This window comes from Neodiprion fabricii, chromosome 2 (assembly GCF_021155785.1).
Source record: "Neodiprion fabricii isolate iyNeoFabr1 chromosome 2, iyNeoFabr1.1, whole genome shotgun sequence".
Taxonomy (NCBI): Eukaryota; Metazoa; Arthropoda; class Insecta; order Hymenoptera; family Diprionidae; genus Neodiprion; species Neodiprion fabricii.
This window is the reverse complement of record NC_060240.1, coordinates 33,264,398-33,274,515: the sequence shown is the minus strand read 5'-3', so window position 1 is coordinate 33,274,515 and position 10,118 is coordinate 33,264,398. Positions and strand designations below refer to the sequence as shown.

The following is a 10,118-nucleotide window of genomic DNA, read 5'->3' as shown; positions in this document are numbered from 1 at the left end:
TTGACTACAGTCCCTTGATTTGTAGGGATTCTACATCATTGATGTTGCACCAGTAGCGCCACTCCGACGTATTCTGTGACGTCGTCATAGCATCAGCCAATCAGGGGCTGTTCAGGCTCACGCACGTTCCAGCGAATCTTATTTTTAATAATCATTCATCAATAATAAGATATATTTTACTTGTTTTCACTCATCGTAGTGAATTTCTAATGCTAAACGGAAATTATTGATTACAACAGTACGTCTGTAGAAAAATCATGCAACTTCCCTACTGCATTTCATTCGTTACTTATGACATCGTTTGAATTTCAAAGTTATCCTATCGACTTAAAATTCAGATCTTGTGCAAAATTCAATTTATTTTCAGCCTTACGAGCAACAACATTTGTGTTCTTAGCAAGTAATGCTTCCAGTTATTTCATAATATCCGTTGCTGGATTGAGAATGGAGCTGAGATATGTGGATGGTACTTAGCGTAAATTCACCAAACTTCGTATCCTTATGAGCCTGTGAACATGCAAGTCCATTAAAATGTCTCTTATTTGTGAAATTTGCATATAATTCATTAGATTCTATCTGAGTAGGATCACATTCCAAATACCTTTAGTATTTTTGTTGCATCAAATGTCTCTCGTTTTGCTCCACGTCGTTCATCTTCAGGTATCCTGAATTTTGTGTTCATCAGTGTTATATGCAGGTTCACTTTATCTGCATCTTTTCTGAGGAAGCCTAAAATACAGGAAAATATCGGATGAGCCCAAGATAAAGTTGTAGAACATGCGTGAGACCTTCATTTAAATTAAAAATAAATAGTTTGCCCATAATATGAAATGTTTTTGTCATTATTCTAATTAGTTTTAGAAGTACTTGGATTGGGTTCATAATTTCACTACCGACTTCTAGCTTGTATCCGGTCGGACTTCGACGAAGATCGGACTTCGAATTCAAAAGGCAATAACTGGTGGCAGAATGTAATTATTCTGCTTCACTTAAACCCAAAATGTTATGTCCAACTATTCCTCACCAATGTCGAAAAAATAATCCGAAATTTGATCAGCTATCTCCTGCAGAACATTATCCTTACTGTACACTTTGGCATAAAGTACATTCACCTCGGCAGGATCATCATTCATATAGTCGACTCCTTGCACAGTTAACAATAAAGGTCCATTTTTGAGAATAGCGGGCCTAGAATACAAAATTTCTGATTCATCTGACGACAAAATCTATTAAATGACTTTGCGTTCGATTTGCTGTACTAAATTTCTGTTGTTCGGAAAAATAATTGCATTTGATAATAAATAATTTCAGCGATTTGAATATAGCTATGATATTTCTTTGCTTCATCACATTAGTTGATTGGAAAGTCACCTACGCAATTATATTTTCTTTGCAATGTTCTAACGCTCTCACAGCTTCTTCTCTCTCTATGCTGTCGACCAAAACCAGCATGCCGATAGTGAGGTGCATCTTCTTTGGATTTTGAAATATTTCTTCTTCGACACCCCTCATCGGCTCGTTTGCAGCCAGCACTGACTCCTTGAATTTTTGGAATCCGTTTTGAACACTTTCACAGTTTGTGGGTATGGATATAAAATGAGTGTAGTGCAACTTCTTTCTCGATGTTTTGATCAGATTGTCAATTCGCTGGCGAGCCAAAATAACTTTCTGGCGTGTCGGACCAACTAGAACTAGAAGTAACGAAACATTAACGAAATAATTTAGATTACATAGGTGCAAACTAGGTAATTTATTTTTTCACCAATGTCTCCATTCTGGCCTAATTTTGGAATTTGAATTGATGTCGAAGTCTCTGTTTCTAGTCTTTTACGGGTCGACCCTTTAGTGCCGATCACAAAAGGAAAAAATGGCCTGAAAATAGAAATTTCATTTTATCAATTATCGGAAAGTAAACTTATACGCACCCCTTAGCACGGTTTTCTTTATAAATCCATTGGAGCACTTACTTAGCGAGATAAAAGGTGTGTTTAAATCTGCCATTGTAGGGTTGCACATCAAACTCTTCGCTGGCAGAATCCTCATCGCTGTCGTAATCATCTTCTAGATACATCGATTCTTCCTGATAAACAGCCGTGCCACGATCTTTGGACCATACACCACTGTCGCAAAATCTATAACACCTTCCGTCAATCCAAACTAATTCAGGACGCAATGTGCTGTTATTGTCCATTATTGAAATCGGTATTTGAGAACACCTTCTTTTTTTCCGTATTCCTCTAGTTCAACACCCCTTGTTAATATACCGTCCTGGTACCAGTGGTGTCTCTGTACCTATTGGTACTATTGGTGTCTCTACTGAGAAAAATAATTGGTTCAGAGTTGAATTTGCAGAATTGAAAAAAAGGTAACGAAGAGCCAGACTTAAAAAAATTGCACCATCGCTTACCGATTAATTCGAATCAAATGTAGAGATGTATTTGACAGATATTTCATAAAACCACCATAACCTCTACGCTTATTCGAATGACAGCTGATAACAAGCAATGGCAGAAGGCAGAAGGTGAATGAACATATCTAGAAAAATTTCGACGATTGTTGCTCTTGATCTGTACTTACCTGAATTATAATGCGAAGCGATGTTTGCTGGGATTTAAAACAATGAGACTAACTATCGGTGAGATTTGTTCCTCACAGGGATAGTCAGAATTTCCTCGATAAAGAAAATATGTTGAATTCCGGAGAGGTTATGTTTCACGACCAGCATGTTGTAGATGGTAGGGAACTGGGCTTATTTGGCTGAATCGATCTGCAAGCGGCTTGTGTATCAGGATCTGATTCTGGAAAACTGCCCTGCCAAGATAAAGGACGAATTGATCCTGAGAAGAGAGGTGCTTGCATGAAATGAAATGAAATTCAACAATACGTCTCCCGTCATTCCAAGAGAAATGATTATTGAAGTCTTCTATGCTTTTAGAAATGACACGGATAACTTAGAATCGGTCACTCATCTAGATATGGAAACATTATGGGACAAAATGCTCGAGCTATTAACGAGGAAGTACGAATCAGGTTCACTGGCAACCCATGGATGTTTCAAAAGTCAATTTCAAACCAGAGATGATTTTAAGGTATCCGACAAAGCTGCCCGATATGTTTAACTGAATTGTGTCATTGAGACAAACACACAGTATTTATAGAACAAGAATAGTTTCGTAACAGGATTCGTGAAATATGCTTCACGCAAAACATGAAAAAGTTACAACTCCGGCTATTATGAAAATAATAATTTTATTCAAGTATTGTTTCATATTGCTTATAGTACAATTTGACCTACACAACACAATAGAGGAGATCCATTTTTGAATTCTTTTTGCACATGATTGGTTATAATTTAAATATCTTCATAATAAGGGTCGTTTCTTTCATTTTCCTACAGCTCAGAAGAATTTTTCATTCTACGTGTAATATTCACTGATGCTATGCAATCATATGAATTAAATTTGTCACTCTTCCAAGTAAGGTTGTCCAAATTCACCGTGGCAGAGATAATGACAAAGCTTTGTGCACGTCTTTCTGTAAGGCACATAGGCAATGTGGATCCTAAGATATCGAAGGTTTTCAACCTTCACCGAAAGCTTGGCTACCATAAGCATCACTCACAATGATATCAAACCACTTAGGATCCAGCCTGTGATAAATGTTATGGTATGAGATCGTTCAGAGTAAGAATAGGTGGCGAATTGTCAGCACAGACTTTTCGACCTCTTAATTTCAATTTCAGTGCAACCTAGAACCATGCAAATGTCGGCCAATCCTCCCAAACATTCAGACAGGTTTCTAGAGACTGTCTTTATTTAGCCAAGATATAGCATATTTCAAACAGCCACTCAATATGTCCAGAGTACAAAATATCATTTGTTTACAATCCCACAGTGTACCACATTTAAATGATACTGCGAGAAATTCGTAACACAAGTTGGGCTTCAATTTCACGTACGTCATCAGAACCTGTAGCTTCGAGTTTAATTGTAGACAAAATACGTCTTCAGGATCAGCAGTGTCTAGTATTTCTAAAATTATTTAGAGTAGATAGTTTCGAGATTCCTGTCAGTGTAGCCAAATGAGCATCGCTCGTATCGCTGTCAAAAAATTGGAAAACTCTTAGGTCATTAGTCACTACTTCTGTCCTGACAAAGGTAAATGAAGGAATATCATTTACAGGTTCATCCAATTCTACTTTTGGCTCTAGCAGTTCTGTCTTGACTGCTAATGATTCTTCCATGTCTATTTGTTCTCCTTCATCTTCATCAACTGGCTCTTCTTTTATACGAACGAGCTTTGGCTGTTCCTCTGTTTGCACGCGACACATTCTCTTTGGTAACCACTCCTCATCCACTTTACATTTCATATTTCTCTTTCTGCCTCTTCTGCTGCCTGTAAGGAAAGATCCCTGCAAGTTGCACGACGGCACTGCAGTTTTCTTTAGATGTCTTCTCTGCGAATGAACGCCTGAAAGCAAATAAAAGACAAGTAAACGCGAAAACGAAGGCATTGACGACAGATCTGAACAGATGAGACTAATCCCAATCCTCACTCTGGAAGCAGTAGTCATTCTTGACGAAGTGCAAGGAGCAGACTCGCATCCATGACGAAGCTTCCCGTTCCATTTTCAATATTTTCTCCCATGCTCTACGACGGTCAGTTTTCTCCAAAATACCAAATTCGTTAGGAAAATCTACAAATGTTTCGTTGGGTTTAGGGAACAGGTGTAATCTAACTGTCCCGTGTACGGAGGCCTTGGTTCTGCACCCGCGAACGGAACAAGTTACGTTGCTTTTCGTAATGCGTAAAGGGAATCGCATTCCAGGTTCATTTGCGTCTTTGTTCATTTTTGGCCAACAACGTTTTAGATTTTTTGTTTCTAGTTTTAATTCGTGAATACGTAAGCAGAAATCACCGTCGTTCCCTACATTGGACCTTTTTTAGGTTACACGGTTTACACGTGCTCCCATTTTACTCACTTGCATTAGTTCAAAATTCTGCCGTCGATCATTATGTTCTACTTGACCGACCGATGTTCCACTTACCGTAGACTTTTGGGCCTTTGTCCGATAATAAAGGTGTCTGTTTTTTCTGGGAGAGACTCACAAAACATATGATAATTCAAAGAGTTTCTTTTATCACTATGTAGTAATTAGTCGATTTATTTTATTTTCTTGTTCAGATTAAGCAATTTGTACAAGTTGCATAGTTGTCACACTGTAATGCCGGTAATACCACTTACTTAAATTCTGTGAGATGGCACTAATGATCAATTCAGTGGTATCCCAGCGTCGCGTACACGGATCACTTTTGAAACATCGGGACGCACTCGGAGAGTCGACATGTCTCTTTGTAAAAAATGCAATCCTATCTGTGATTGCAAATAAAAATACTGAAATACAGATTCTCGGGTCTTGCTGGAAAAATTCGACATTTTTTGACCCATTCGTGTATCTTTAATTTTCTCATGACTTTAATTATCAACGAGCGTCATCAATCGCGAAAACTGATTGTGAGTCCGCATTGAGACTCAAGTTCTTCCACGCATTGTTTTCTTTTTTGTTTCTTTCTTTTCTTGCAAATTCTAGGGGTCCACCTCTGCGCGCATCGCGCCTCGCTGTCTAGGTTGCCCGCTCCGTGGTTTTCGTTCACTACGAAACGTACTTAATAAATGAAAATAGTATTTCATATTTTAAACTTATTATAATAATATCCAGTTGTCAACGTATACAGCAATATTAGAGTCCCGTGAATAAATGCTAACTTCATGCGTCTTAAAAAAGCTAGCTTCGTGTATTTAACAAGATCTTTTTATTGATAGAGAGATAAGTCTACGGACAGCTGGATGTTCGTGAAGCAGAAATTAGCGTGTAATATTAATCGAATTCAAGATCGAACGCACGACATGACGAAATTTACATTATTATCTACAGTATAAAATCAAGCCTTAACGTTAGCTAATAGTGTTTGTAGAATGTGTACAAAAGCCAAGAACGAACTTATGTGTATGAATAAAAGTTAAGAATTCCAAAGTCCGCTTTTCCAAATTCATACATACCTCTACGTGGGTAAAGTTTGCTACAAAGACGATTTTAGGAGTCACCGAAACGACTCGGATTCCGAATAACAGACTGAAAGCATTTAGCATACAGAAAACTCGAAAATAACCATTAACTGATCGGTGGGGTCTTGAATGGATGTTCCGATAAGCCGGAATCATCTCCATATAATTCGCTCGATCTTCACCCTATACAGGATAAATTCCCTCGAAGCATCGGTGGGTCATTGTGACAAATGCACCAAAGCCTCGGAGATTAATCATAACTATAGCAATTAGCATAAAAAATGTAACGAAATTTGAAATAACTGCACCTACGTGCAATTTACTTATTCGGTTGAATCCCTCCACTTAGTGCTTTCGGCAACGAATGAGTTCGAAGCTTATAAATTATAAATAAAACTAAACCTAAGGGAAATGTTTAAAACGAAATAAAACAAAATTGTTAAATAAAGTATGATATATTATTAAAAAAGTAATAATCACACGGTATATTGACGCTTGTCCTAACTAAACGAAATACAGCCACACGGGAGGAGGAAGAAGAACAAAACGGTGCTAGCGGCGCGTGCAAAAGTCACGCAGCACTCAGCCGTTATACGAAGGTTGGAAAAATCGCAGTAAATCATCGCTGAGTACCATTCGTGTCCGTCCTGTCCATACATATGTACGCGCCTGATGTCCCCATGGAATTGTCGGGCCAACAGATAGTCTCTTTGAGAGGCTCGAGGGTCATTCTTACACTGTTCGCGATGCGAGAGGGGCGCCGCCGGTGTATCGAGGATCCCGATCGGGAATTCGCATCCAGCGGCCCCTGCAGCTTTTACCGGCGTCAAAAATTTCCACGCTATATCTATATTCAAGGGGATGACAGTCCGACATCCGAACAATAATTCTATGGATACTTGGCAACGCTACCGAAACTATTATATTACAATACATTGCAGCGCGGGGTGAAATCGGGATTGGGGAATTTTGGGGAGCGAGTTACCGCACCCCGGAGTGAATCGTGACAATATAAAAAGGAAACGGACCTTCCTCCTCGCACCCAGGGGTGTAAGCTTCCACACACGTGCACCTCGTATTTCCCCCTTGCTTTATTCGGTGGAAAATTCTTATTGGCTGCTGCTTTTATCCAATGAAAATACGGAGGCGTTCCTGCACCATAATCCTCGCCTAGGGTCGTGTTAAAACGGACTTACTGCACTTTCGATATTCTACCGTATCACTTATAACTTATTTTCTGTGTTCTTATTTTTCAATATTTTGTGTTTCGTTCATTTTTTATTTTATTTTATTCGAAACAGATTCGGCTGGTAGAAAATTAGATGTATTGAAATATCGGAATACTGCAGATGATCGTTTCTTGACGAAAAAGAAGTGATCGCAAAACTGTAATACAAACACTTTTATAGGGATTTCTGGAAAGGAGAAATAAAAAATAATTGTAAAACATGTAGATGAAATACTGCAAAAATGCTCGACAAAATTCAAAACTACCATACGTCGATATAGCAGCGGGCAATAGGCAATCTATAATTATGGCATGTGCGGTGCAGTAAAAAGCACGACTACTCCACGTGTGCATTGAGTTCAAAAGATCGTCTATTCTTTGTCTAAATGCATCTTCGAATCACGTTTGGTTACAGAAGCTGTATCATAGGATATATTATAACATTGTAAATGTGGGATCGTTAAATTTTCTCCAAGTCAAGCCCAGCGGAGATTAGTGTCTGTATAATAAACTGGTTGAGAAATACCATCGTAAAAACCCAAGAGTCACAGCCGCAGTCACGAATTATACGCATGTACGTATATACGCTAGTTTCCAGTGTGCATGTAATATGAAACTAGGTATTCACCTACGAACACTTTTGCGCACATCAGCAATTGTGCGCGTCCGTACGCGTCTTACGTAACACCAGTGAGTATATTGATGCATCCAATTCCAAGTCACGTCGATCGAACGCGCGCCTGTGATTTCCATACTTGAATGTTAATTGAGGCGTGTTACACACGTGTGTAATATGTGTACCTGCAGTAGCGGTAGCTGTGTCGAATCAGACGTGGTAATCGGGGCTTTCCGTTTGCGGGACGCGAGGCAAGCCGGGAAAAAGTTTCGGTGATTTCCCGAAGGCGTAAGAAGTCTGTATTTACAGACTTTCGGTGACTCACGACACTTTTGATGTACGTCATTACGATTTGACAAGGTTGACCGATCCGATCGGTGCACGGCATGTACAGACAGTCGTACGTGTGATGTATGTATACCTGGATTATACAGCGTAGGTATTATCTGCTTGTATCTTGAAGCTGACGATAAAAAACTAATTTTCCTGCTAGCTTTCCAGGTTCTCCGTAGGAAAGAAATCCGTTTATCCTCATTTTTATTCTGTGCTTTTCTTTTAACAGAACATGAAATACTCGGCGAGAACGCGATCTTAACGATTTAAAATGTATTCTTTCATCCAAGGTCTTACGGTTCTTAGTTTTGTTAAGACTGTCAGTGATCACCTCGTCATACAGGGTGAGGCAAAAGTATGGAAACCCTAAGAAATATCGGGGAGTTCGGTGAAAGAAAACTGACCAAGGTTAAATCTTTTTAAGGTCGTTTTTAACGAAAGATTGAATGGTGACAATTGATTTGACTTCGAACCTCATGTTCAAATTGATTTTGACGTCAAGTTTGATGTTTCAAACGGGACCCCCCATTTTTGATGCCAGCATCGGAAAAGGAGGCAAATTTTACGTTCGAATATGTGTTAAGGTCTGGGGTCAACGTGACCTCTACGGGTCAAATAAAGGTGAAAAATACGCTTGGTAACAACAACGCGGATAATTTTGAGGATCTATGCTTTTGCCTCGCCCTGTATATTATAAGTAATTATTTTTACAGATTTAATGACCGGAAGATAATTCTAGTTAAAAACCGTTGAATAGACCGACTACAATTAGGTACCCATAGGTACCAGGCATTAAGAATTATAGGATATTGTAGAAATCCAACGTTAGCCATACACTAATACGAATAATACGATTATTTATATAACAACCAAAATATGCCGTCTAGTCGCCTGGAGGTAAAAATACACCTCGTGACAATTTTTATTTTTATGATCTACGGTTTTGAATTTTTCCCGATGAATTTTCCGGGTAGTTATTAGTCAGTTAGTGAGATTCTCTGACGCGCAGGTGTAACAGATTTTCCCGATTTCCAGGACAACTGCGGGACGTCCAACATATTCAGCGCCTGGCCATCGTGGAATTACCACGAGGTTTTGTGCGATTTGGAGAAATTATTCCGACAAAACCGGTGAAATCTACACCGAAGTCAGAATCCGACGCAACGAATTTATTAACGATAGATAAAATTTGATAAAAAATTTTTATAAAATTACGTATAACCGAAGAAATTGATTTCCTTCTAAATTTACTTCTTATAACGAATCAAACATCAATTGGTATGACAAAATGCGTACAAGTTTGAATATATACCTTGTAAAACTTAATTGACGAAGGTATCAAGCGGTAGTTTCCATTAAATATTATATCCATGCCAGACGTAAGCGCGAAGGTAAGCATCAAATACGGATACGGATAACGTGCCTGCATCGAAGCTGCTATCTTACGTGTTTCCATGTAATTATTTAAATTTCGTGGCTGCAGCCGTTCCGGCTTCGTGAGTGAAAGCTGTAAAAATAGGATAATTATTATACGATGTGCACTTGCATCGTACAGTCGAAAGGCGTTTATCAATATCGCGAATGTACGATTCATTGGTAAATCCCGTACGTGTACGTCGCGTAAATTAGCAAGGTGATTCCTACGACGATGACGTTGCGGTGGCCTATGCCGGAGCATCCGGATCGCTGCAGTTTCTCCCTGCAGCACCGCGTGCGATCGAATCTGTGTTTATACGTGTACTTACACGCACCGAATAACATATTTTTATACTTTAGAGAAACGTAAATGCGTGTACTGCGGCTTAAGGTCAGACGTCTCTTCTTCTCTCAGTCGCATATCGTTACCTATAAATTTGACGACGCTCAGACAAACT

The 10,118-nt window shown here is 39.0% G+C and overlaps 2 protein-coding genes and 1 long non-coding RNA gene across 8 annotated transcripts; 1 reads left to right on the top strand and 2 right to left on the bottom strand.

Annotated features, from left to right (window-relative positions):
* Positions 1–339: 339 nt before the first annotated feature.
* Positions 340–2,705, bottom strand: LOC124176141 (activating signal cointegrator 1 complex subunit 1). Of its 5 annotated transcripts, none has more exons than XM_046557028.1 (7): positions 2,578–2,705; positions 1,968–2,313; positions 1,763–1,872; positions 1,376–1,691; positions 1,025–1,188; positions 602–729; positions 340–507 (listed from the first exon to the last, which is right to left on the bottom strand). In XM_046557028.1, exons 2-7 carry the CDS (start codon positions 2,189–2,191, stop codon positions 394–396), a joined length of 1,056 nt encoding a protein of 351 aa, XP_046412984.1. In that variant the 5' UTR covers positions 2,192–2,313; positions 2,578–2,705; the 3' UTR covers positions 340–393. The 5 variants fall into 5 exon arrangements, with proteins under 5 accessions (XP_046412984.1, XP_046412983.1, XP_046412985.1 ...); XM_046557027.1 differs by having other exon boundaries at positions 1,968–2,316; positions 2,578–2,692; XM_046557029.1 differs by lacking the exon at positions 2,578–2,705 and adding an exon at positions 2,408–2,491 and having other exon boundaries at positions 340–524; positions 1,968–2,316.
* Positions 2,706–2,708: 3 nt separating this feature from the next.
* On the top strand, positions 2,709–4,098 carry LOC124176145. Its single transcript, XR_006869313.1, has 2 exons — positions 2,709–2,849; positions 2,936–4,098. It is a non-coding gene; the product is annotated as an uncharacterized LOC124176145 (long non-coding RNA).
* LOC124176144 lies at positions 3,233–4,966 on the bottom strand. 2 transcript variants are annotated; one of them, XM_046557036.1, is made up of 3 exons: positions 4,556–4,966; positions 4,181–4,470; positions 3,233–4,100 (listed from the first exon to the last, which is right to left on the bottom strand). In XM_046557036.1, exons 1-3 carry the CDS (start codon positions 4,848–4,850, stop codon positions 4,038–4,040), a joined length of 648 nt encoding a protein of 215 aa, XP_046412992.1. In that variant the 5' UTR covers positions 4,851–4,966; the 3' UTR covers positions 3,233–4,037. The 2 variants fall into 2 exon arrangements, with proteins under 2 accessions (XP_046412992.1, XP_046412990.1); XM_046557034.1 differs by having other exon boundaries at positions 3,233–4,470.
* Between the last annotated feature and the right edge of the window lie 5,152 nt (positions 4,967–10,118).

Bases quoted from the DNA above. Each gene is read 5' to 3' on its own strand.
- LOC124176144 (XM_046557034.1), bottom strand. From the start codon at position 4,850: ATGAACAAAGACGCAAATGAACCTGGAATGCGATTCCCTTTACGCATT. The intron at 4,471-4,555 runs GTGAGGATTGGG...ATTTGCTTTCAG, and splicing joins GAATGACTACTGCTTCCAGA to GCGTTCATTCGCAGAGAAGA.
- LOC124176141 (XM_046557028.1), bottom strand. From the start codon at position 2,191: ATGGACAATAACAGCACATTGCGTCCTGAATTAGTTTGGATTGACGGA. The intron at 1,692-1,762 runs GTGAAAAAATAA...CGTTACTTCTAG, and splicing joins AGGCCAGAATGGAGACATTG to TTCTAGTTGGTCCGACACGC. The intron at 1,189-1,375 runs GTAGGTGACTTT...TTTGTATTCTAG, and splicing joins TGCAAAGAAAATATAATTGC to GCCCGCTATTCTCAAAAATG.